Source organism: Vidua chalybeata, chromosome 14 (assembly GCF_026979565.1).
Source record: "Vidua chalybeata isolate OUT-0048 chromosome 14, bVidCha1 merged haplotype, whole genome shotgun sequence".
NCBI classification, from domain to species: Eukaryota; Metazoa; Chordata; class Aves; order Passeriformes; family Viduidae; genus Vidua; species Vidua chalybeata.
Genome location: NC_071543.1, coordinates 1572954 through 1599155, shown reverse-complemented (window position 1 = coordinate 1599155; position 26202 = coordinate 1572954). Strand labels below are relative to the sequence as shown.

Below are 26202 nucleotides of genomic sequence, written 5' to 3'. Positions count from 1 at the left end.
TTTTTGTGCATCACCCACTGAACAGCCCAGTGCAGCCCTTGGACATGGCTCTTCCCCTGGAGCAAGGCTCCCCTGGCCTGGAGATGTCACCTGCTGTGACACCAGCACCAAGCTCCTTAAAGGGAGCAGGGAATTGTCTCGCAGAGTGAAGAGTAAGAACTACTCCAGGTAGCTGAGGGGATGTGTTTGGAGAGATCTGCTGGCCAGAAAGCCCATCCTAGCTCTGCAGCACAGAGCTGTGGAAGAGGAAGGGGCACTTTGGTGCTCTCCCAGCTCAGCTGACTGTCCCAAATGTGAGTGTGGGGTGACAAAGTGTCCCAGGAACCAAGGCACTCGCCCTATTTCTTCCCCTGCTCTTGGGCTGTGTCACAGATAAAAGCCCACCATGGCTTTCAGTGCTGGAATGGCTCTGCAGGCTCAGAGTGGAGCCTCACATGGGGACAGGGAAGGCTCTGTGTCCCCTCCTTGCTGACAGCCCCTGGGGACTCGCTGCAGAAGCACAGGAGTGAAAGCTGAAAGCAGTGCAGGACACCCTTCCCGGTTTTCCTACTCCACGACATGATCATACACAGTAAATATATTTTCTACCATATGCAGTGGTTTTTTTAACATTTTTCCAATGATGAAATCTACAAAATTCCATTTTTCTCTGACGAGGTGTTGAGGAAAGTCCTTCTGCTTCAGAAGGGGAACCATTTGTGAATGAGATTAATGCCCATTAATTAAGAGCCTTTCCTATGGCTGTACCATGACATTTCTCCACAGCAAGAAGTGGGCTCACCTGCCTGTTCCCTGTGGGGATTCCACAGGACACCACAGCGGAAGGAAAGGTCACAGTTTGGTGACCAAGCAATGGCCCAGAGCTCAGGAGCTGCTTAGGTCTGTTCTCACAAATGACAAGAATAGCAGGAGGCAGAGCTTCCCAGTGCCATTCCTGGTGCTGCTGTGGGTTTTCACCATCATCCCCCAAAAACTGCCCCCTTTTGGTGTCCCCAAGGTGTAAAATGGTCCCAGAGGTGGCCCATCCTCCCCCAGCTGGTGGGGAAGATCTGTTAGTCAACATTTCCACAGCACAGGAGCCTTGCTGATATCTGTCACACAGAGCCCCTAATACCACCTCAGAACAAATTCTATTTGTGCACACTCAACATCACATCCAGCTCAGCCCTGACTTGAGAATCCTTTTTGGTGAGTGATGATGTCCAGGGCAGAGAGAGCACAGCTTGATTTCCAGAGCCCAGGCTGAGCTGGCAGAGCTGGCAGGTAGAAATATCTTGTTTTGACTGGTAAACTGAGCAAGTTTGACATGGAAACCACTGAGGGAGAATAAATATGGAACAACAAGATGTAATTTTGCAGAGTCTCTCTTCCAACTAGAACTGCACACGGAGTTATCCCACAGTTGAACTAAGAGGTCCTGAGGTCTAGGGAGGGGAATTCTGGACATGGTGGGGTTGGGCTGAGGCTCACCCCTGTCACAAACACAAATATTTAACAGCACAATTCCTGCAGGACTGCAAAGAACAGCAGAAACAGGAAGGGGAGGGGGGAAAGATCAGAGGGGGAAAAAAAGAGTTTTTAGCTTGACACAGAAGCAGGGATAAATGCCACAACCAGAAAAACAGCCTATAGGAACGGTGTGATCAGTGCTGCCCAACCCAGCCTGAAATTCCTGCTCTGCTCAAAGCAAACAGCAGAGCTCCCATATCCCAGTGGGAAGGGACAAGAGCTCTGCTTCCTTCCATTTCATGAGAACAGGATCAATCCCTGGGTCTCCAGAAAACCTGCTTTACTGACCATTCTGTTCATCCTACAGGGCTCCACCACCCAACTTTGCCCCTTCTCACCCATGAGATGTGAATCCCTCTGAAAGACCTCGTGCCTTCTTCAAACACATCTTTTGTCTTGTCCACATTTCTGGTCACGCTTTAACAACTGCATGATATTTCACATGAAATATCAAGACATAAAAACCTCCAGCAAGGGCTCTCTGCAAGAACAGATTTCACAGACCAGACACTGTCAGTACCACCGAAAAACCCTCTTACATCCAGCCAGCCTGACACTGTAGCAGCCTCCAAGTCTTTTTCTTTGAACCAGACATAGGTGAGAAAAGTGACATGCACACACAGAGTGTCTTTCACACAGCAGTACAACTGCAGCACTTGGCTTTTCTATTTCGTGTTACATGGATTAAAAATACTTCTCTGCCTAACTGGGATACTGGGAGTCTTAGGAGCTGAACAATGCAGGTATGTAAAGCTGCTCTGATGAACAGCTCCGGGGCAGTGAGAATATATTTTGAGTAATCAAAAGGACTTCTACTAATGGATTTTACACTCCTTTCACATTGTGCTTTCAGAGGCAGTCCCTCGAAGGCAAGTTTACTGGCAGGAATAATCTCAGAAATGGGGAGTGTTACGTAGATGTTTGTCAAGGAGGAACATGGGTCCAGGTGATGTGGCAAATCTGGCTACAAACAACACTCTGCTTTTAGTCAGTTAATTAATTAAGAAGTATTGGAATTATTCTGCTAATTAGTAACTCGAATGCATTGCATTTTGATGTAAAAAAATCTATGACTAAGGGTGGAGGCAAAATTCCTGCAATAAAAGCGCAGTTAAAATGATGATGACGACGTCTTGGTTTTAAGAGAGATCTCTGAGGGGTCCTTGCCAGCCCAGTGCCCTGCCATGGGCTGGAAGAGCAGCTGTGCCAGGGCCTGAGCAGAGCTGCAGGGGGAGGCTGCACCAGCCAAGGGGGAAAAGGAAGGAGAAGGGCAACCAGGTGCATTTATCCCCCACAGGCTTGGGCATAAGCGTGAGAATCAACACCTCCTCCAGTTCCGGGGGAAGTACACTGGAATGGATTACAGCAAAACTTTATGTTCCTCACTGGGCACCACATCCTGAAAGGCAGGCACAGCTCTGTGGCAGGCACACAGCTTGCTCAGAAACCCAAGGCCAGTTTTGGGCTGAGGCTCAGGAGCTCATCTCCATTGCTGTCTTCTCCCAAAACTGCCTCCACTGCTCTGTGCCAGAGATTCCTGTCTCGAAAGGAGGATAATAAGTGTGGCCACATTTGAATGCACAAGGGTGTTCAATGTGCAGCAGGAGGTTCACAAGCTCTGTCACACTGGAGGAAGGGACTGGTCTAATATCCTAAAATATTATTGCCCTCAGAACAAAATCATGAGGAAAACAAAATGGATGAAGGTTAGGTGGAAGGATGCCCGCTGCTGAATGGATGTTATGGAGCCAGTTCTTAATTAAACTGTCCGCAGCATCCTTGCTCATTCCTTTTCCTTGATTGATAGAGGATGGATGTGCAGGAGGGCAGCGCTGACAGTGGGGTCCCTGCCTGCCCTGCAGTGAGTGAGGGGGCAGCCCACAGGAAAGGGAAGGTGTTTTTGTGGCTGTGTCACAGGGTGCCTGTGTGCTCTGTCCTGCCCCAGTCACCTGGAGCTCCCGGGTTTCGGTGAACTCCGTGTGTCTCTCTCGGGGCACTGGGGCTGAGCGCTCACAGCTGTGGCTGAAATCAAGAGGAGCTGTGCTCCAAACAGGCAGTGCCTGCCTCCAGTGCTGCCGAGCATCCTGGAAAATCACACCCTCACTGGGCACCCCTCAGCAGGGGATACCTTTGGCTTCTCGGGGGAGAGGTGTGAACGCGCTCCTGCTGTACTGCTGTGCTTGACAGCAGTCATAGAAACAGCTCATGCTGTGTGGAGAGCGGGTCTGAGCACAAAGCAGCCAGGAAAGCACAAGTCCCAGATGGACTTTGGGTGCTCAGTCCCAGGCTTTGCACCAGACAATCACCTCAACCCACCCTAATCACCTGCTGTGGCCACCTCAGCTGTCCCCAGTGCCATGGCCCCAGCCTGTCCCCCTCTGGGTGAAGGGAACGAGAAAAATCAGCTCCATGTGTAAATGGCATCTTGGTGAGCTCTCAGGAGGGGGCAACTCTTGGACCTTGCCTCCTGATGCACCCTCACAAGGGGACCAAACACCAATCCTGCCTTTTTCTGGAGAAACCCCAATCCTGCCTTTTTCTGAAGTCTTCTGTGTCTGACTTTACAGTCTCCAAGTCCTTTATACAAATGTATTTAGTATAAAAAGAGCAAAGTGAAAAAAATAGAAATTCCATCATGTGGCAATGTGTTAACATCCACATATGTCCCAAAAAGGACGGGAACCTTTCATTTCCTGCCACTTCAGTTAATGAAGTAAGACACAACAGCAGGAGGTTGTCATCTTCCTTCTGGATTAGCCCTAGAGAGGATGTGACCCACGGTCTGGAGCCAGAAGTCACATAAACTGGGAAGGAAGTGAGGGCTGCACAGCTGCAGCCAGTTTTACTGACCGAGAATGGCCTTTTCTTAATGCTCTTTATTCAGGAAGGAAAGTGGGACTACTGACAGCCCTAGTAGGTGTTCACCTTTCCTTTGGCCTTGAGTGGCACTGGGGTTCACAGACTTTCCAGACAGCTTCTGTCTCTCCTTCCTCAATTAACTCCTTTCCCCAGCCTGATCCATAATCACCCCTCTGCTTTCAAACCCAGGGCTGCTCTTCTGCCCAGCCACGGTATGGGGGCAGAAGGGTGAGGTTTCCTGGTGGAGTCAGGCTCTGTGAGGTGCAGCATTTCACATTCACCCCGTGCCCAGCTCTGGGCAAGTCCTCCTGCGAGCAGGGAAGGAGCTGTCCCTGGTGGGACGAGAGCCTTCCTGCCAAATCTCAGTTCCCTGCTCCAAAAGGGCTAGCTCAAGGCATCTCAGAAGAAAAAGGAAAATTGAATCTGGCTGCTCTGAGATTTAAACATTTTTGGTCACAGAAGAGGAGGGAAAAGCTGAGAACTAAAGCCTAGAAAGACAGGAGAGCAGCTCCTGTGGCCCCCCAGACAGGCAGCCCAGGACCAGCACCCATTGCCCTCTTCTAGCCCCACACCCTGGTCCTCCTGCAGCAGCATCACTGCTCTGAGGTGCTGCCCTGGCACCAGAGGCAGTGGGGACACAGCCCTTGTGCCAGCCAGGGACCCGCCTGCTCCCCATGCACAGGGGCCAGCCCTGCAGCAGGTGCCGCCGGTTTCATCGCCCAACGTTTTAGGACAGGGAAAAAAAAACAGCATGTGCACACTTTGGCTTGTTCTCAGAAATTTCTGAATCATTTTTCCTAAAATTCCACACACACACCCCCCCCTTCAAAAATCCAAAGCAAGCTATCTGCCTGGAAAAAGCCACCACCTGACACACAGTGGAAAACAGGGACCTTTTTGGGAAGGCTTGAACAGTACCGCCAGCCTTGACCACAGAAAACAACAAATTCCCATTCCTTCCAGCGCAGGACCACTGAGAGCAGCAGTTTGCCAGGCACACAGGGCTGGTGGGCCAGGGAAATAACACAAACACCCCATCCCTGCTGCTGCAGCCGTGCCAGCAGCCGCTCAGCCCTGCCAGTTCTGGAGCCCTGAACCACCGACGATGCTTCACTGCAACACTTTATGCATCAGCAATCATTTATTTTTACAATTCTGCCTTTCAAGTGATGCTGTTACACAGGGAAAGGTTGAGGCTTTCACCCCCAGCTCCACTGCATCTGGAGTGGCCATGGAAGAAGGAATACTGGGGAATAAACGGGACGTGGGAGCAGGGCTGGGTGCCCAGCAGGGTGGAGGTGTGATGGAGCAGAGAGGAGCTGAGAGCAGGAGGGGCAGGGCACAGGAAGGAGGAAGGCCAAGATATTGCAGCAAAGAGGGGTTTGGATATCCCAAATGAGGGTGACCAGAGCTGGGAAGCCTCATCCATGACACAAAGCAGATGAGGAGCAGGATGCTGGCTCATTTCAACCCAAGACCCCTTAAGTGCTAATTTTTCTTAGGGAAGTTAGAATTTAAAATGGAGCAGGGAAATCTGCTGGATCCACAGGCATGAAGACCCAGGATTTACTGTACAATCCCGAGGGCTTCTCGGTCATTCTGTTTTCACCAGGCATTTCCAGACACCTGCATTCCTCCCAGGAGAAACACCAGGAACCCTGCACTCCAGGAGGGCTGGCAGCAAGGAGCAGAGAGTGCCCTCACCTTGCTTTTGGCTACCAAGACCTGCAAATGATGCTGGAAAACCATCAAGAGCCATCTGCTTGGAAGTCTTGCAAAGTTTTGGGCTGGAAACATTGCACCAACAGAGAGCAGCTGAGTCACCGAGCTCAAGTGGGATCTTCCTGCCATTCCTTCACTGCCTTCTCTACCCTGGGGCAATATGATTTTCGTTTGCTTTCTTTTCCTTTTTTTTCTTTTTTTTTTTTTTCCCTTTTTTTCTCCTATGGAGCTAATGCTTCTGAAAGTGAGTGCCTAAGAGCACTTACAAGAGCCAGGGTGCTGCTCTGAGATGATTCCCAGACATTATCTGCAGCACCCCCTGCTCACCCAGTCCTAAATCATGAGCATCCTGCTCGCCTCGTGGTGCCATTTGTGTGCTATATAAATCACCCCCAGGCTGTCCATGCCTCAGGGCCAGCTGCATGGCACCCACCTGTGATTTGATGCCCAAAACCCTCTCTCTGCATTGTAGCTGGTCTTGCAGTACCAGGACAAAGATCTCCCTCTTGGAGGCCTGGCTGCATCTTGCTCCTCCCTGCACACCCCTCCTGAAGGCTGCTCCAGATCCCTGCCACAACCCTGGCCAGACCCTTTGGACTTGTTTGCCATCACCCCCCTCGTGTCTCCTCAGTCCCAGGCCCTCTCCTGTACCAGCCCTGGCCCTGTCCCACATCTCTCCAGCTTGGGGTGACACTCCGGGGCTCGGGGACTGCAGCTGAAAACACGAGAGGGGACTGTCCCTCAGGCTGCCCCCACCCAGCCACGGTGGCTTTCTGGCAGAGTTGCTCCCAGATTTTTCCATCATCTCCACACGGCTCCAGCTGTCCCCTTTGAGTCCCCCACTCAGCCCAGCTCCCCAGGTGAGCACATGGCACTCATTGCCACGGCTCACCCCTGAGAGCTGACCCGCTCATCGGCCTAATGGGTTTCCAAGGGGGTGGGGGAGAGGGAGGAGAGCGAGTGGCTGATGCTTCTCAGCCACTCAGCTCGGCCCAGAGCTAACGAGGCATCTCAAAATTAAAAAGTGAACTGCAATCCCCAGCAGGCCTGTCCTCCTTTTGGCATTAGGCGGAGTTCTCTTTCTCTTTTTCAAAAAAATAATGAAAAAAAAAAAGAGGACTGGGGAGCCACGAGTTGTGTTTGGAGCTGTGGAAGCACCACATCCTGGGCAGGGTGGGGGTGCTGGGATGAGCCTGGGGGCTCTCTTAGAAAGACCGTGAGGGGCAAGAACTGCCTCACCGTGGCAGGTGGTACATGGGAACAGGTCCTTCCACGTGCCTTCACATCCAAAGGATCCCAGTTGCTCCTGCTCTACAGGCAGGAGGGAATGGAGGAGGCACCCCAGGACGTGGAGGTGGGACACTGTCCCCAGGGCTGAGAGGGTGGGGACAGGGCAGGGTGACTGCCATTGATGGGGGGGCAGGACAGCAAGAAGGAAACAACTCTGCTGCAGGAGGAAAACACGGGGAAAGCAGGCAGGAAAGAGCAGGGGAGGGAGGAAGGGAAGCCAGACTGGTTCATTGCATTGGTGGGTTGCATTCCTCATGTGGGAATCTGTCTGGGAAGGACCTGGCTGTGCCCACACCTTTGGGGCACTGGCTGCTGGGACCTTCCTGCCCCCAGTGCCTCATCCTTGAGCCACAGAGAGCTGAAGGCTCTGGCTTTAGGGGCACAGCTCAGCCTGCTCCATGGGCAGCTGGGTGGCAGCCGCTTTGCTCCGCTCCTCTCCACGTGGGCAGGCAGCTGCCTGTCCTGCCAGACCCCTGGTCACTCTTGGCCAGCCCTGAGACAGCTCCATGACATCCCTTTGGGGCACAGGGCTCCCAGCAGGACCTGCCACCCCTCCGAGGGGCCACCTGGGTCATTCCCAGCTCACCCTGCCTGGTGCTCCCAGGATGGGAGCACAGGGGGTGGTGGGATCACCTCCCCCCACACAGGGGGCTTACACCCCACCTGCCCAGCTGGAAGGCAGAGGGGGGGGGGTGGCAGGACAGCCCAGGTGGAGCCCAGGGCAGTCCTGGAGAACAGTCCAGTGCTCAGGATGCTGGAACTGCAGCTCAGTCCAGTCCCACACGGCCCTGGGAGACAGCAGGGCTGCACACACACAGGTCCCAGGGCTTTGCCCAAACTGTGCCTTCTCCACAGAATCACAGCACACCCAGAGCAGGAGGGCACCCACAAGGATCATCCAGTCCAAGCCCTGACCCTGTCCAGACACCCCAACAGCCCCTGCCTGGGCCTGAGAGCATGGTACAAACACTCCTGGAGCTCAGGCAGCCCTGGGGACATGACCATTCCCTGGGGAGCCTATTCCACGTTCCAGTCACCCTCTGGGGAGAGAACCTTCTCCTAATATCCAACCTGAGCCTCCCCTGGCACAGCTCCATGCTGCTCCTGTGGGTCCTGTGGCTGTGCCACCTGCACACAACTCACTGGGGAGAATTCAGCCTCTCCACAACAGGACTGTGGATGGACTGGGAGCCACACAGGGTCAGACACCTCCTGGCATGGTCCCACTGGATTCCACCTAGAAATGGGTTTGATCCAAAAGCCCAGAGAACTGGTGAGCTCTGGGTGCAGCAGTGGTACGAGGAAACTTCCACCCCTTTCCCTGCCTTTGCAACACCAGCAGTCTCCAGCTTCCCAACTGTTGTGTCAGCCCAGCTGGAAATGCTGCAGGAAGTTTGCCTGGATGAGCTTGTCCCGGGGTGGGAGCCAGGCATGCTGATAGTTTGGGCATCCCTGCACCACGAGCACCGAGGCGCTCCCCACCAGGACCTTGCAAAGGGAAGGGCAAGAAAGGGCGAAGGGCAGCAGTGAGGCAATTACAGGGAAGGAGGTTATGGTCACAATTCTATTTGTTTGCTTGAGCGAGGAGAAATGCAGCTTGCACTTTGGGAATGCAGAGTGAAATGGAATGAAATGCCAGGGCTGCCCAGCCCCATCCATCCCGCAGCCCGGGAGGACACAGTGCCTGCCCAGCCCAGCCCCAGCACCGCACAGACCGGGCAGGGTCAGCAGAGCCCTGCGCTCAGGAAGGGCTGGGCCCTGTCCTGGCTGCCCTGGGGGCTGGAATCAGGGAACAAACCCTGCTGGGCCCACCCGTGTCTCCCTGTGCTCCCGACTGTGCACAGCCAGCTCACCTCCTGCTGCACTGGATCACAGTCCCCCCCTGGCTTTACACCCTGCTCCTCTTCCAGTTTTGTCTCATCTCCACGGCTCTCCCTGCCATAAAATGTGACTGCACCAATTCCTGTGGTCAGGCCTGTGGCAAGCACATTTCTCTCTCTCTCAGGATTTTTTATTGAGGTGCACAGAGAGAAATGAAAGAGAAAACAATTTCTGTTTCTGCTCCTTGTTTTTCTCTTGTGGAATGTGTTTGGAGAATTGTTTACCCTGAGTGAGTGCTTGGTTGGATCATGGTGGATTGTTTGGGCCTGATGGATCCACCTGTGTCTGGGCTCTGGAGAACAGGGGCACGAGTTGTGGGTTAGTGAGATATGATAGTCAGAGCAAGTAGCATGTAGTATTTAGTATCCTCTTTTATATAGCATATTAATGTCTTATAACATAATTATAATAAAGAAATCATTCAGCCTTCTGAAATGGAGTTAGACATCATCATTCTTCCCACTGGGTTCACTGACATCTACAACACAGGCCTGGCCAGGTAATAGGGACATTTGGTGTTTGCTGGGCAGAGCCTTTAAATGAAAGCCAGCCTATCCTATGTTCAGAGGAGAGAGGGAAGATTTGGAACCCCTGTTTGCCTGCAGGATGCTGCATCCAGAGTGTCTCCCCAGTGCACTGCTGACCTCCCAGGTGCCCCTGAGCACTATGGAGGGATGGGCATCATCTCCCCAGCCAGAGCCCTCCCTGAGGCCAGGGCCCAGCAGCGCCCGGTGCTGCCTCCTGAAAGCCCTGCTGCACCACGGGGGGATGAGGTGCTGGGGATGGTGTTTGTGGGGGTGGAAGGGACTCTGCTGAAGGGTACGGGGTGGTCAGTGCATGGGGCAGGTCTGGGTGAGGAGCAGGGAAACCAGAGGCTTCAAGGAGAGATGGGTTTGGTCGTGGGGCACGGCAGTACACTGGGTGCCTTCAAACCCTGCTGAAATCAGCGCGGGTGTTCCTTCACTCCCAGCTTCTAGGCACTATGGGCCAGCCCTGTTGGGAGAAAACTGCTCCCTTGAGCCACTAAATAATTGTGCCTGGCCTCTCTTCCCCCTGAGAGCACAGGCATGAGCCCCTTGCCCATCAGCCCTGTGGAGAGGGACACCTTGACGTGTAGCTGTCCTCTCATGGGCTGAGCATCCCCCACCCCTCACATCTCCTCGCCAGGGGGAAATAGCGTTGCCCAGAAAAGACTTAAAACAGCCAAGCTTGCCAGGCTGAGTCCAGAAGCCCTCAAATCCCCCTCCCTGTGCTTTTCCAGTGCCTGCTCCTCTCCAAGAAATGGACCTCAACTGGACCCGGGAACACGACAGTGCCCAGAGGTTTTCCATATTTCATCCCCACCAGGCCCTTGTGGTTCTCCTGGTTGCTCACAGGAGCCAAGGGAGGAATTGAAGATCCTTGCCCCTCCTACTGAGTGGCAGCCAGGCCACCAGCTCCCCAGGGAGTATTTTATACCTCACTGTTGCTGAGGGAGCAGCTTTGCAGGCCAACCAGCAGCCCCACCAGCAATCACCTCAACCCTCTGCAGGGAAAAGAGCCAAAATATCTGGCACTGGAGCAGAAATGGAGGAGGGATGACTTGCTGTCCATGACGGAGGAAAGCTTGGAGCAGAGGAAAAGCTGAGTGTCTCTGTTGGGGCAAAATATCCCCAGAAACATCTCAGCATGGACAGCGCAGCTGTCTGCAGAGATGGGGGATGCTGGAGCGAGAGGAGAAGCAAAAGCAGGAGGGGTGACAGAAATGTGAGGGAGAAGGCTGTAGGGCCGTGAGGGCTGGGGTTGGAGGTGTCAGAGGGGAGCACTGCCCGCGGTGTGTGAGTGGCCAAGGGGCCAGCACAGCCCCAGCCCTGCCCCTGCCCCTGCCCCACCGTACCTCCGAAGTCGGGCCTGAGGCGGACGTCATAGCCCTTCAGCAGTTTGTCCACGATCTCTTTCACCACAGAAATATTTCCAGTGGAGGGGCTGAAAGACAAAAGAAGAGAGTTCTCGTCATCCCGTGTGGCACCAGGGGTCCTGGCCAGGTACCTCAGCATCCTTCACACCCCAGGGCACCAGAACACCTCAGCCAAGAGCAGAGCCTCTCTGTGTTCTCTCTCACTCGTCTCTTCTGTCCTTGGCACAGCTCCCAGCCCCCCACCTGCCCACAAGCCCCACAGGGCCCCTAAGCCATCCTGGGAGGTGGCTCACAAGTCTCAGCAGTGTTTTGGCTCCTCTTCTGCAGCTCAGCCTGACTCCAGGGCACCCCAAGCTCTGTCCCTCTGGTGTAGGCACCCCAGGGGTCCTGCTGCTGCTGCACCCCTCAATGAGCACCCCGGCCACTGGCCCACACACCTGGGGGGCCTCCCTGTCCCTGCCCACAGAGGGGTGCACAGACACAGGGGCAGAAATCGTCCTGTCCGTGCCCCAGGCTGTGCGTGGGGCAGCTGCAGCCCCTCCCTGGCAGGTCTCACTCCCCTTCCTCAGCCCAGCCGGGCTCTTGCTCCAGGTCTTACATCACCCAGCACAGACTTGGCACGTCCCAAGGTCCCCACGACACGAGTGGCCCCCAGCAGGCACCCTGCCCTGTCACACAGCCCAGAGCAGCCTCTGCCTCCCGCTGCACCCAGGGGTTTCTTCAGGCTGTTGAAACAATGAAGATATCGAAGAAAACAAGGCTCCTTCTTCTCCTACGGCCTCAATGTACAGCTGATCTTTGCCATGCAAAAATTCAGTGTCTGTCACTCAGCATCACCGTGACTTCTTAGCAACGCAGATCAAGAGGCAGAGGCAGGGAAGGAGAGTCCATCTTCCCCTCTGTGTGCCAGAGCAGCAATCCTTTCCCTCGCAGCCCTTTAACTGCACACAGAGGGGCAGATGCCCTCCCTAGCACCCATCCAGCCGTTACAGCAAGAAAGGAGTTCCTTCTAAAATCCGCCCAAGGGCCAAACCAAAACTGAAGGTGGGAAACCAGAAAGCAGGGGATGCTAAAAATACCGGACCTATGGGGTGCTGCGGGGCGTATCGGGTTTTGTGCCTGAATCCCCAGCCTCTGTGCCACCCGCGTCCCCTGCTTTGCATGAGAATAGAGACCCTGCCGGTGACAACTGCTGCTCTTTGCAGTCACCCACCACAACAGCATGTCTCCCTGTCAACACCGCCTCCCACATCCATCCCAGTCAACCTGGAAAGCTGCACCAGGCACTGCCTCTGCCTGCCAGCCCCGTGCCAGGGGCTGCCGCTGGCATGTCCCTGTGTCTGCACACACAGACAGACAGACAGACAGACAGACAGGTGTGCTCTCCTGGCTGCACGGACGGGGTAGGGACTCCCAGCCCGTGCACACAGACACACAGGCACAGGGGAGCACTGGCTGAGGCTACAGAACGTGCCCAGAGGTGTGTGCATGTGTGTGACCACATCCCAGCCAGGGGCTGGAGGTGACAGTGGGTGCAGACCTTGCTCTGCTGGCGTGTGATGAGAGACACGATTTATGAGGAACACAGAAGCTGGCATTTGTGGGTCTGGTGATCCAGACTCTCCCTAGGGCTGTGGGTGGAGGCACGTAGGACCACCTGGGAGCCCGGGCAGCTCACAGGGCTCCGGATGTGCAGGAATTTCTCAGCAGGACAGGGATGTGCAAATGTGAGGCAGCACCCAGCTCTGGTGCATGCACAACCAACGAGCCCTTGTGCTCTCAGGGGAAGGGGTCTGAGCTCCACTCCTGAGCGTGCTCCTGAGAGGGGCACAGCTCTTCCTTGCACGCTTTAATCGCGGCGAAAAGGCCGGAGAGGTGTGTGCAGGTGGGCACTTTCACAACACCGTGCCCAGGCTTGCAAGGTCCACTTGCACCTGTGGATTTCTCTGCAGGTGTGTGAGGTTTTGCAGCATGCAAAACTGTCCTGTCACTGAGCATTGAGAGCGTGCAGCAGCATTTGTTCATCTCTAGACAGCCATCCCTAGGTACACAGATTCCCATATTCATAATATGCACACTGTGCAGTTCTCAAGGGATTTGGACACCTCTGCTTGGCTTCCTACAGTTCATAAACTCAGGAATCAGTGTTTACCTCATTAATATAAGGAGGGAAGTCGAGGTAGAGACAGTAAACAATGTGCCAGGGGCCCTGCAGAAAGGGGCAGAGTGGGAAGAGGGCCATGGGGACTCTTTCCTCCTCACCAGCCTAGTGAGGTGGCCTAGTGAGGGAATAAACCATCATGATTAAGGACAAGGTCTTTTGCCTCCCAGTGCTCCCTCTGATCCAAAAAGCCACATCCCTCCCACTGAGGAGGCAAGTCGTGCATTTGCCCAGCTGTGGGCGAGCAGCTGCACGCCAGTGCTATTCCTGGCGAATGTGGGTCTGCATCCGCTCGGGAGCACACACAGCCAGCCTGTGATCTGAATTCCAGAGTGCTGTGCCCCTGATTCTGTGTCAGTGGGCATGTGCTCTGCATAGCCACGTACCCCTGCAGCCAAACATCTCCATACCAGCACCCCGTGCTGCTGCCTGGGCTGTGTAGGAGTAGCTGGAGGCTTGTGCACATGGAGAGTGTTTTGTCTCCGAGCTGTGCACAGACACACACGCAGACTACGGCTGGGAATCGGTGCTGGACATACAAACACACATGCAAGGACACACGTCTGAGCAAAGGGGCTTGCTGTGGGCTTTAGATGTCACACATTTGCTTGGACAGTGCTGCCTGCGTGTGTGTCCCCACACAGCGGGACCACGCATGAATGGTGCGGGCAAGGTGGGCGCGCGCCTGCGCCTGTGCGTGTTTATAACGACGGGAACACAAATCTGGGCACCCACAGCCCCGCAAGGACTGTGTGTGTGCGTGTTAATAATGATGGGAACACAAATCTGGGCACCCACAGCCCCGCAAGGACTGTGTGTGTGCGTGTTAATAATGATGGGAACACAAATCTGGGCACCCACAGCCCCGCAAGGACTGTGTGTGTGCGTGTTAATAATGATGGGAACACAAATCTGGGCAAATCTGGGCACCCAGAGCCCTGCAAGGACCTGTGTGTACATGTCTATAACAACAGGAATACAAATCTGGGCACCCAGAGCTCTGCAAGGACCTCTGTGTGTGTGTGTTTATAATGACAGGAACACAAATTTGGGCACCCAGAGCCCTGCAAGGACCTCTGTGTGTGTGTGTTTATAACGACAGGAACACAAATTCGGGCACCCAGAGCCCCGCAAGGACCTGTGTGTGCGCCGGGAGCTCGCTGCTCCCCGTGCCTGGCTGAGCAGGGAGATGCCACAGCTCCCCCCCGGCAGCGCGCAGGGACAAACGCACCTGCCCGCAGGTGTGCGAGGGAGGGACGGAGGGAGGGGGAGTAGCAGCAGGCAGCGCTACCCCCGTGCGGGAAGGCAGCGGATGAGCGAGCAAACAGGTGCGCTCCGCACACCTTGGCCAGGCTGGATGGGCGCCTGCCCCTCCGGAGCGCTGCGAGTGCTGCGGGCATAGCCCGGGAACAGCTGCAGCCTGAGCGGGCAGGGGATGCTCAGCTCTGCCCGGTGCCCCGCAGGGCAGGTGAAGCTGCGGGCGGGAGGTGTGGGGTGGCACGGATGGCTGCGCACACGCAGGGACGGATCCGGATGGATGGCACCCACAGAGGAGGTGTTGCATGCCATGAATCCGCGCGGAGGCACGGCCGTGGGCATCGCCCCCGGAGCTCCGCAGAGCCGGGGCTGTGGCACAGCGCAGCTCGCACGGCTGCGAGCGTGGCTGCGTGTGCAGCTCAGGCATGGCCAAGGCAGCCTGTGCCGGCTGCGTAGCGCAGGCTCCGGGGCTCCGGCGGCTCCTGCGGGCACCATGTTCCCCAGCAAACCCCTTCGTTTGGCCATTTTCCCCCGCGCTGGGGAGGGGGACACGCACACACGCTCTGCGAGGTGGGCTCCGTCCGCAGAGTCCGCTCCACATCTCATGTGCGAGCATCCCTCCTCCCCCAGAACGGCGCGGGCTGGGGAATAACAATAGCGGACGGCAGGGGAAGCGATTTGGGGAAAGAACCCCCTCCTCTTCCCCGCAACCAGCTCGACGGAGAAAACCCCAAGCAAGACAAACAAGCCCTGTGCCAGCCCCCCTGTCCCTGCAGCCTGGGATCGCAGTCCTTACCTTTGCGCACAGCAGGCGACACAAAGAGCTGCTAAAGCAGAGACAATTCCACTCAATCTGTCTGCCTGAAATGTCCACATTTCCACAAAGACGAAGGAGAAAAAAAAAAATCTTTGGAGGGGAGGGGAAAGAAAGATGGATCTTCTGAAATCCCCCTCCAAAAAAAGGGGGGGAGGGAAAAAAGAAACCAACCCCCCCCCAGTTAATGATTTCCGAGAGAAAAAGAATAATGAAAAAAACCTAAAAAATGAGGGGGAAAAATACCCCCCCGCTCCTTCAGTGCCAGTCAAAGAATTCGTTTCTTCTTCCTTTCAGCATCCTCTCAACAAGAGACATCCTCTGGCAATGGAGAAAATCCCAAGAGAAAGAAAAATAAAATGCCCCAAAATGGGCTCAGCAAAATGTGAAATGGAATCTCACAGGTACGCGGCAGAAGAAGAAGAAGGGAAAAAAAAAATTTAAAAAAGGGAAAAAGAAAAAAAAAAACCAACTCAGTGTCCCCTGAGCACTCCACTTGGATTATTTTTCCTCCTGCTCTTTTGCCATCCGGTTCTGCAGATGTTGCATGGCTCCTGCTACCCACCTTCAGAGAGGAGGAGGAGGAGAAAGAGCGTGTGTGTGTGTGTGTGTGTGTATGTGTGTGTGTGTGAGAGAGAGAGAGAGAGAGAGAGAGGGGAGGACGTGTGAGTTTTCGAGCAATATGATTTTATTCTGGATTTTACCTATTTGCTCCCCCTTTCCTCTTTATTTTCCGAGGGGGGAAGAGGAAGCCACCCAACCCCACTGTGCAGTTATTTTATTTTAGGGAAATCTCAGGCTCGTCACTTGGGTGGTTTGGGGCTTTTGTGAAAAAGCTTAAAAAAAAAAAAAAAAAAAAAAAAAAGGAAAAGCAAATGCAGCCCGGTAAATAAAAAAAATACATATATGCAAGTGTAGAAATAGATAAATCCCTGTCTGCAGAAGGGCTGCTCTCGCGGGGAGGGTGGATGTCTCCCTAGTGCTGTTGCCGCAGCTCCTGTGGAGTTTTGCTGCTCATTGCAAAGTCACAAGAGGAGGGGAGGAGAGAGGGAGTTTGTGGTTGGGGAGGGGGACTCTCCGGACAAATTGGGATCCTGACGTCATGGCTGACAGCATTAACCCCTGCTGGCTTGCAGAGGGGATGGATGAGCATTTTTGCTGAGGTGGATTTTGGGGTTTTTTCCCCGGGGAGGTGGGCACAGGGAAGATGATGGGGAAGGTGATGGCATTTTGGCAAGAGGGGGGCAGTGCCTGGGCAAGAGTGGCTCAGCTGCGAGCGCTGATGGGTGCTGTGGTTGCCTGAAACACTGTCATCAGCACAGGCTGAGCTTCCTCCTGCAGCCACAGAGATGGAAAAGAAGGTGATTTACTCAGAATGTCTCCATGCCACAGAGCCCAGTGGCCTGGTGGCCTCCTCCAGGGGCACTGGGGGAGATCTGGAGGCTCTGGTGGGGCTGGAGATCCCCCCAGGCTGGGGAAACCCAGTTCAGGAGGGATGCTCAGCTCTCCCTCAAGAATGTTGCTATGCATACAATGGAGTTTGTGGGAAAAGGGAGTCTGAACTTCCAGAAATGCTGCTGGGGATCAGCTCCTGGTGCTGGGGCTTTGCCTGCTGATAAAGCCATTGAAATCATCACGGTCTCCTGTGCACCTGCCTCTGATCTTTGTCTTTAAAAATAATATAATGAAGGAACTCTACGTCAGGCATGCAGCAATGTACTACCAGGAAGGATTTTTTTTTTTTTTTTTCCCTAGGAGAAAGAAGAGATCCAGCAGCACTTTGAATGCAGAGCAGAAGCCATGGCTCGAGGAGGAAACATCTGAGCTCTCACCACCCTGGATGGGATCTCCTCTGCACCTGCCTGGCAGCTCACAGCAGCCCTTCTGTGCAGGTACGTCCTGGTTTGCACCTGTGTGTAGAAGATGGTCTCCAAAGCCCTCTGGGACAAGGGGCAGAGCAGATGTGTCACTGCAGCTGGCAGGACCAGCTCCAAAATGCCTCTGAAGGGGCACAGGGCAATGTCCAGTGGCCACTGGGCAGTGTCCTGCCCTTCCCTGCAGGGAGATCTGGCCAGCAGGAGCAGGGAGCTCATCCTTGCCCTGTGCTCAGCACTGGTGAGGGCACAGCTCAAGTGCTGTGTCCAGCCCTGGCCCCTCAGCTTGGGAAGGACTTTGAGACACTCGAGGGCATCCAGAGGAGGCAACGAGGCTGGAGAGGAGCTGGGAACACAAACCCTGTGAGGAACGGCTGAGGGAGCTGGGGGTGCTCAGCCTGGGGGAAAGGAGACTCAGGGTGACCTCAGCACTCTCCACAGCTCCTGAAAGGTGCCTGTGCTCAGCTGGGCTTGGGCTCTTTCTCCAGGAACTGACAGAACCAGAGCACACAGCCTCAAGCTGCACCAAGGGAAATACAGGTTGGATATCAGGAAAAAGCTTTTCATGGAAAGAGTGATAAAGTTCTGGAATGGCTGCCTGGGGAGGTGGTGGAGTCCCCACCCCTGGGGGTGTTTAACAAAGCCTGGATGTGGCACTGGGTGCCAGGGTTCAGTTCAGGTGTTGGGGCTGGGTTGTACTCCATGATCTTGGAGGTCTCTTCCAACCCAGTCATTCTGTGATTCTGTGTGAATCTGGGAGCATCCTTGCCTCTGGGGTTCCTAATGCTCCTTTCCCTCATGCTTGGCTTGGCTCTATATGGCTTCTTCATCAGAGACAGGCCACAGATCCTGTGCTCCCAATCTCCTTCTCCCAAAAAGCGTGGTGGGGAGTGACCTTTCTGAAGAGCTTCCCCCTGGCAGGCCAGACTGGGCTCTTGCAATGCAGACACCAAAGGAAGGAACAGCTGAGTGCTGTGCTGTGCTGGCCTGATGTCACTGGGGGCAGTGAATGTGTGGGGTTTGTGGGGAAAAGGAAGGCTCGGGGGAGGTTTAACATCTACAGTGAGGCTGTGTGAGAATGGGAGGGGAAAAGCTCTTCTCACTTACTGCTGAGGCTGGTGGAAAACGTTCTCTTGGTTTAGTGCCCAGGCCACCCCTGCTTGTCCAGACTTAGGCAAATTAAGCTGGGATCAGTGATCTCCACTGCCTTCTCAAAGACCAAGGCAGGTAAGTGACACTTGTCACATGCCAGTCGATGTGCCTGCCCCTGTGGAGTCAGGGCCGTGCTGCCCATGGCTTTCACTGCAGGCCACTCCCTGTGGCCTCCACAGGGAGTACAGGCTGCAGGGACCTCCCCAGGATGCCCAGCTGGTGATATTTCACTGCATGGTAGCCCAGGGCAAGGCTGTGTGCCTGGGCTCCCCGTGCTGGCCGAGCACTGTGCCCTCAGGATGCTCCTGGGCTCCCACACGCCCGGTGTCAGAAGCACTTCATGCTTTGTCACCACCCCCAGGAGCTCGTGGCTCCCTGCTCCTGTGGCTGAGGGGTCCACGGGAGATGGCCAAACCTATAGGGTTTCTCCACAACTCTGCTGAAGGAGAGGAGCCAGCCCAGCAGATCTGGTCCTGCAAGATGTCCCCACGTGCCCAGGATGAGCTGCCTGGTGCCGTCAGGTGCTGGCTGCTGTACAGGTACAGAATTACCTCCTCTGCTGCTGCCAGCACACAGAGCTCCTGACAGCAGTGACTTTCAGAAGCATTTATTCTGATTTAAGCTGCTGGGCACCAGGGAGGAGCTCCTGGGGAGATGAGAAGCATTTGCCTCCTGGCACCAGAGGCCCCATTAAGCCCTGCCTGGTCCCTTCCCTTCTGCCCCCTTTGCTCTGCTCCCTCCCATCAGCCATGATTACAAGTTACTGGCAGGAAAGGTAAGTGAAAAGCAAATGTCAGAGGCATACATGAAGAGGAAAAATTATGCTCACAAATGGTGACATTTGTGCTTGCAAGTTCACCAAGTCGGGAGCAGAAACCGTGTCACATGAATTATCTGACCACTCAGCCACAACGGGAAACTTTGGAAAGCCCTGCTTGGCAGGGAATGCTTCCAAAGGAGGTGCTGTGTGCTCCTGAGCAACCTACCTGGAGCCACGTTCCGGGATAAAGCACTGCTCTGGAGTTAGTGCCCATCTCTGCTGGCTCTCCTGAAGGCTGATGCAGAGTACAACGAGCCCGTGCTCACTGAGCGGTTTGCTCCTTGCCCTCCAGAAGATGGGCATCCTCGAGCCTCTCCCAGAGCCCCAGATGCTGTGCCTCCCTCCTCTGCTGGGCTCTCTGCTCTCCAGCGGGGGCCCAGTGATGGGTTTTTCTGAGGTTCACATTCTGATCCTGCCAGTGTCTGTGAGAGGCTGCTGGAGATGCCATGCTGTGGCTGTAACCACCCTGCAGAGGCCACAGAGCATCGTGTTTGTGGCCATTTGCTGTCCTCCACTATTAAATCACTCATTTCCACTCTTCTCTTATTTGCTGCCCTGCTGAAATCTCCACACCCTGGCCCCTCTTCTTCCCCAGAGGCCACTGCCAACTCCAAGCCCCAAGTGCTGCTTTTCCCAAGGGCTTGCCATCAAGGTGAAAAATCTCCCTCATCCCCTCTCCCAGCCAGCTGGAGAGCTGGCTCTTCTGTCCAGCCAACAATTCCCAGAAGAAGATGGTTATTCTCCTAAAGCAGAACGAGGACAAGAGCTGAGAAAGCAAAAGAACTTTTATAAAACCAGAAATTTCATGGAAGTCCTGCAGAAAAGGAGAAAATACAGTCTTACAGCTGGCATTTCTGTGCAGAAGGTAGAAAACAACCTGAAAGTAAATGAAGTGAACCTCATGAGGTGGAACTAGAGACAAGCAGAGGCAGAGGAGAGTTTTCCCACCCTGTGTAGAACACAGCCTCTGTCTCCTGCTGCAGCTGCATCCAGGACTGAGCTCACTAAACCAAAGAGCCTTTGCAATTCCTGTTCCAGGTTCCTGCAGGAAAGGCTTCCCTCAAGCTATCCTACAGGACAAAGGCTCCATCACCCCCCCAGTGCCATCTAAACATCCTCAGGTGCTGGCAAGGAAAGACCACAAGTCACAGCCCCCTGGACTGGTGGGGCTGACAGCTACCAGCAACTGCTCGGGCAGCTGTGACTCCTGTTTTAGTAACCCTGCATCCTCTGATTCACAAGTGCCTCCTCATGTGTTAGCCCAGCAGCCTCTCTGCTTGGACACACCATGTGCTAGATGTTATATATTCCTGAGGAAATGCCTCAGAGTGCATCCACGGGGTTCCCCTGCTTTGCTGGGTTAAAGACCCTTCACCACTTTGCAAGGTGGTCCAGAGTACGTGGAAATGTTGACCATTCTTAGGCACTGCGAGTGGAGGGATTGATGAGCAGAGCTTGCCTGCAGTCCTCTATGTCCTGTGCGCTCAAATGTCTCCAAGTAGAGCTTGGAAAGTGTGCTGGCAAGGGAGAAAGGATTGTCCTTGGAGGTGGGTTCATGCACCACCTCCCATTCCAGCCTGTCTTTGAGCTTAGGAGGCTGCAGACAACGTTTAGTTTGGGCTTTCCTTCACTCAGGAAATGGTCTGGCCGAGCAAAGGTCCTTTGGTTAGGAGAGTGCAGAAGTGCTGTGCTGGCTGTGCTTGTTGATAGCTGTGCTTGTTGAGGTTTAGCTCTCGTGTCTACAACAAAAGAACACTGCTCCCAACACCACAGCCTCCTCCTGCCATGCACAGACAGCCTGCAGGGTGACAGTGACATTGTCCTGAGCCTGTGGCACAAGGACAACCTGCTCCAGCCACAGCCAAGGTGGGTGATGGGGAAGGCAGGTGAGTCAGGTGTGCAGCCTCAGGGCTGACACACATCCCCAGCAGAGCTGTGCTGCCAGGGGAGTGTGAATCCATCTCTCCTCACGTGTTGAGGGATGCAGAGCCCCAGTCCTGTGGATCTGTGTCTGTCTGTAGGTCCCCTGGCTGATTTTCTCTTTGCATTTCCATGATGGTGCTCAGGAGGAGAAGTGATGCCCCTTGGGACTGGCATTTCTGATCGTGTTGGGACTGGCAGTGTGAAGGGCACTAGGCAAGGAAAAGGCCCTTCAGCTCCTGCAGAGAGTTAAGAAGTGCCCCAAAATGCCTCCCTGTCGCTGTTGAGGCAGGATGGGAATGAAAATGACTCCAAGTTCAGAAGGCAATGAAGAAGAAGTTTATTAACAAGTACATTGCTCTTTTATAGAGAACTTCATTGGTCCTAGAGTAAACACATCTCACACCAGTGGTGCACTATGAATAGCACACGGTGGCAGAACGTATCTATAAACAATATGAACAGAAAGAGAGATAATAAATTGTTTACATTCCTCCCGGACTTTTTCCCAGGCTTAGCCTGGCAGAAATCTCTGCTTTTCTCTCTGACTGAGCTGAGAATATCCATACCTCCCTGCTCATTATTGTTAGTGATGGAATCTGTTCTGAGGGCTGGGCCCATGTCCCCCTTAGGCCTTCCCATTTCAGAGGGTGTCACACTTCTCACTCCCAGGGATGCTCCTTCCCACCTGTGCCAGCAGAGGAGTCCCCTTCTGAGTCAAAGCTCCTGGTCTGAGTCATGGAGCTACGGCAAAAACATCTGGAAGCAGCAGTGATCTAAGCAGAAAATTCCACTCCTGACCGCCACATGGAGGTGTGGATGGTTCCATCTCCTTTTTCCCCCTCTGGCCCTGCAGCTTGCCTGTTCTAGGGCTCAGCACCGGTGCCCAGGAGGAAAGGGGAGCTGAGAAACCCAGCTGCTGGTCCCTGCTGGCTGCAGGGACAATGTGTTCCCAGAGCAGGTGCCACCTGCCTCCGCCTAAAGCCGTGCAGCCTCCAGCACCTGCGCTGAGGGGACACAGCAAAGGTGACAAGAGAGGGTTCCCGGGGACACCTGCACTCCATTCAGCCCCAGGGGCTCAGGCCCAGATCTCCTAGAGTCCTCCTCTGCGTTTATCCCGTGACAAAGCTCGTGGCGTGTCCTCCACAGGCAATGCCCCTTCCTCAGGTCATGGCTGAATTCAGCTGAACAGGACTGGGCCCAGCAGTGACTCCTGGGGAGCAGCACCAGTTACAGGCCTCCAGCTGGACTCTGGGCCACCACCAGAACGCCCTGAGCTCTGCCAGTTCTCCAGCCACTGTCCAATCTCTCAGCCTCCCACCCGCACTAGGAGGATGTTGTGGGACAGTGCCAAGGACTCTGCTGAAGCCAGGGCTGACAGGAACCACTGCTCTCCCCTCACCTACCCACACAGTCATTCCATCCCCAAAGCCTATCACACTGGTGGAGCATGATTTCCCCTTGCTGAACCCATGCTGACTGCACCTGGAGACCTTCTCCTCCCCACGTGTGGAGATGACACTCAGGATGAGCTGTTCCATGACCTTTCCAGGGATGGAGCTGAGGCTGACTGGCCTGCACTTCCCTGGCTCCTCCTTCGTGCCCTTTTTGAGCTCTGGAGTGACTTGGCTTTTCTCCAGGCCTCAAGTAGCTCTCCTGTTCCCCATGACCTGTAACTGTGATGAGATTATGGCTCTGTGACCACACAGAGATCTCTAAATCTTCTTGTTTATGCCCCATGCCGTGTGCATTGCTGCACAGGCATTTCAGAGAGCTAATGGAGCCTGAAAGTTCCCAACAAAGGGTGCAAGAGGATCCCCTTAGCTGTCAGCCTACACCTTTCCAGTGTCACACCGTGCCAGGGAGCTGCTCTGCTCAGTTCCTTCCCTGGAGCAGATCAGGACCCCCTTAACCACGTTCTGGTCTCCACTGTAGTGCTCCATTCCCAGCTGGGAGGTTTCTGACTTCCCACATTTAGTCTCTCTCAGTTTTGACCAGACACCTAAAGCAGCTAGCAGGCTTCTTCCTCTGATGGAAGGGCTGGACACTTTCTGTGATGGAAGGACTGGAACTCTTCCTGTGATGGAAGGACTGGAACTCTTCCTGTGATGGAAGGACTGGAACTCTTCCTATGAGGAAGGACTGGAACTCTTCCTGTGATGGAAGGACTGGAACTCTTCCTGTGATGGAAGGACTGGAACTCTTTCTGTGATGGAAGGACTGGACACTCTTTCTGTGATGGAAGGACTGGAACTCTTTCTGTGATGGAAGGACTGGAACTCTTTCTGTGATGGAAGGACTGGAACTCTTTCTGTGATGGAAGGACTGGAACTCTTCCTGTGATGGAAGGACTGGAACTCTTTCTGTGATGGAAGGACTGGAACTCTTTCTGTGATGGAAGGACTGGAACTCTTTCTGTGATGGAAGGACAGGAACTTTTTCTGTGATGGAAGCTGGACACTGCCAAGTCCAGCTGCCAGTGTGGAAATGCAGGAGGACACATGCAAAATGTGCTTTCTGAAGGCACATCCTGCTTTGGGAGAGATGTGCTTCCTTCCTCTAGCACTCCTCCTGCCTGTGACAGGGCATTTGCAACACATTCCCCCTGGGAACAGGATGTGTGCTCCTCTCTGGCTCAGCATTTCATGTGGGATAAGCCATGTGTGCTTTTCCATGCTGCTCAACCCCTGCAGTGGTTGCAGCAGGCTTTGGCTGACAGCTCTAATCAGGTGGCTGAGTGCTGAGTGACTTTTATGACCTGAAATGGTGATAATTGTGCCAAAATTAGCTCTCAGGAGTGTTATATGGCTGTCAGGAAACACGATTTGTACATTATGGGTTGGGAGACAGTGAGACGTGTGTCCTGCCCCTGAGATGGATCTGACAGTCCATCAGCCCGCTGACAGCAAGCAACCTCGGGCCGTGCCTCAACTTCTGGAGCCATTTCAGCCTTTGGACTTGTGAAAACAAAACTCCTGGGTAATTCCTGGGTAGCCCTGGGCAGTCTGAGGGTGGGACAGCTGTTAAACAATTCCCTGAGGGAGACAAGGATCACAGCAGGGTTTCCCACCACTCCAAGTGGGGCTGTGCCCGGAGGGAGCCCCACAAACCACCAAACAAACCTTCCAACAAAACCCAGTGTGCGCCTTGCCAGGTGCCAAGGTGGCAGATGGGGAGGCAAAGCGAGGAGCTGCAGCAAAGCCAGCATCCACCAGTGACCACTGGAGACCCCTCAGGGCTGCCAGGGCGGCAGGTGAGGTCCCTCTCTGGAAGAGCAGGAGAAGAATGCCCTGTGTCTGCAATTTGTTTGGGAGTGAAAGCCATGTGATGCTGCGTTGCCTGGCAACAGGCCGAGAGTGATGGAGCACAGGGCAGGTCCTCTCCAGGCTGGGGAGCAGCAGCTCCAGCCACGGGGCTGCCGTGCCTGTGCAGGGAGAGAGGCCCTCGGAGTGAAAACACAGCCACAAAAACCTGTGAAGAACCAAGAGGGAGATAAAAGTCTAACTGAGGGTAAGGAGAAAGACAGAAGTCAGGGGAAAGGGAGAGGAGAACCCAGAGAAGACATCTGGCCACTCAAGGAGCCGCAAAGGCTCCTGGCTGTCACCTCCCAGGGACAGCTGCTCTGCTCAGACAGAAGAACTGCAGGAAAATGCAGTTTTCCTTTGAGCAGCTGTAGTGATTCTTCACCTCTGAGGGACATCCAGAGTGCTGCTGGCCTCACAGCCTCAGAGAAGTTTTGAAGCTGATTACGCTGGTTTGGGCTGAGGGAGCTGTTCTGAGCAGTGATCATCCACTCCAGGTGACACTGGGGATGGCACCAGCTCTCAGAGAAATCCCCGGGAGGCTTCCACGGCCAGATAAACTGTTCCCAGGGGGCTCAGGGCGAAAGGAGAGGAGAGGAGAGGAGAGGAGAGGAGAAGGAAAAGGAAAAGGAAAAGGAAAAGGAAAAGGAAAAGGAAAAGGAAAAGGAAAAGGAAAAGGAAAAGGAAAAGGAAAAGGAAAAGGAAAAGGAAAAGGAAAAGGAAAAGGAAAAGGAAAAGGAAAAGGAAAAGGAAAAGGAAAAGGAAAAGGAAAAGGAAAAGGAAAAGGAAAAGGAAAAGGAAAAGGAAAAGGAAAAGGAAAAGGAAAAGGATGAGGAAAGCAAGTGGTTTCCATCCATACCAAATGCTTTTGGTCTCCAAAATCCTTCTCAAAACCACAGTTCTCCCTGTACATCTGTCCTTGCATTTGCATCCAGAGCCGAGGGGACCCCCTGCCAGACACTCCCAAGCAATGTGTTGCAGTGCTGTTCTGTCCCACACGTGAGGTTTGCCCAGCTCTCCCTGCTCATTTCAGCCCATTTGCACCACTGGGTCAGGATGGAGGCTGAGCTCAGCCCCCCACACCACTCCCCTGACACCAACAGTGCCCCTGCACAGAGCACATTGCAAAAAATGACACCCCCATCCCTTTGGCCACCCTCTGGCTTCCCCTTTTGCTGTTTTAGCCTACCCACACCATCCCACAGTGTCCTCAGGAGGAGGAATCCATCCATGTTTCCTCTGGGACACATAAAACAAGGTATTTTGCTCACACTCACATGGTGAGGGAGCAGTAGGGTTGTTGATGGGTTGTGATTTCCCTCTTCTCAGCTCTAGACTCTTAATAATTAAAACTTTTACCTCAGTACTTTCCATTTTGGTGGTTTTTACCCAGTCTGACTATAAGCAGTGCTGTAACAGGACTTTGACCTGGCAGGAAATTCCAAACCCAGCAGTTAATTTATCCCAATTTGAAAAGATGAGCAAAAATACTTTATCTAAGTACAGCTGCTTCTGAAATGCCAGGATAAAATTTTGGTTTTAGCCATACCTTTCTTGTCATTTATAATAGGAGGCAATACTAAATTTACCCTGATAAGTACTGCAACACTCATCAGAAGAACGCCTATTACAATTTTCTATCATGAGCATGGAGGGGAAAAAATCATTCTCTCTCCACAGAACATCTCCACTTTGTACCGTGTTTTCTGAGAAAATTAATCCTCTTGCTCTCTCTTCAAAAATT

General features: G+C 54.0%; 2 protein-coding genes across 11 annotated transcripts in view; both read right to left on the bottom strand.

Annotated features, from left to right (window-relative positions):
* Positions 1–15914, bottom strand: part of LOC128795126 (gamma-aminobutyric acid receptor subunit beta-4) — a 74341-nt gene extending 58427 nt beyond the window's left edge. Inside the window, exons 1-2 of one of the 2 annotated variants that reach the window (XM_053955651.1) lie at positions 15373–15914; positions 11138–11226 (exon numbers count right to left, since the gene is read on the bottom strand). In XM_053955651.1, coding sequence (XP_053811626.1) covers positions 11138–11226; positions 15373–15452 — 169 coding nt within the window. In that variant the 5' untranslated portion in view covers positions 15453–15914. The remainder of the gene's footprint in view (positions 1–11137; positions 11227–15372) is intronic. The other variant, XM_053955650.1, reaches the window with a different exon arrangement.
* A 5558-nt stretch (positions 15915–21472) lies between these two features.
* LOC128795098 (uncharacterized) lies at positions 21473–25771 on the bottom strand. 9 transcript variants are annotated; one of them, XM_053955582.1, is made up of 6 exons: positions 25318–25771; positions 24279–24627; positions 23457–23914; positions 22563–23350; positions 21726–21844; positions 21473–21602 (listed from the first exon to the last, which is right to left on the bottom strand). In XM_053955582.1, the coding sequence occupies exons 1-4, from the start codon at positions 25387–25389 to the stop codon at positions 23168–23170; spliced, it is 1062 nt and encodes a 353-aa protein (XP_053811557.1). In that variant the 5' UTR covers positions 25390–25771; the 3' UTR covers positions 21473–21602; positions 21726–21844; positions 22563–23167. The 9 variants fall into 9 exon arrangements, with proteins under 9 accessions (XP_053811557.1, XP_053811556.1, XP_053811555.1 ...); XM_053955581.1 differs by having other exon boundaries at positions 22642–23350; XM_053955580.1 differs by having other exon boundaries at positions 21726–22832; positions 23159–23350.
* Positions 25772–26202: the final 431 nt, after the last annotated feature.

What these genes read in the sequence shown, in the direction of transcription:
- LOC128795098 (XM_053955578.1), bottom strand. Translation starts at nt 25,389, where the DNA reads ATGCAAATGCAAGGACAGATGTACAGGGAGAACTGTGGTTTTGAGAAG. An exon ending in TTGGAGACCAAAAGCATTTG is followed by an intron (nt 24,628 to 25,317) that starts GTATGGATGGAA and finishes GGTTCTTCACAG; the next exon opens with GTTTTTGTGGCTGTGTTTTC. An exon ending in ACACTGGGTTTTGTTGGAAG is followed by an intron (nt 23,915 to 24,278) that starts GTTTGTTTGGTG and finishes TCACCATTTCAG; the next exon opens with GTCATAAAAGTCACTCAGCA.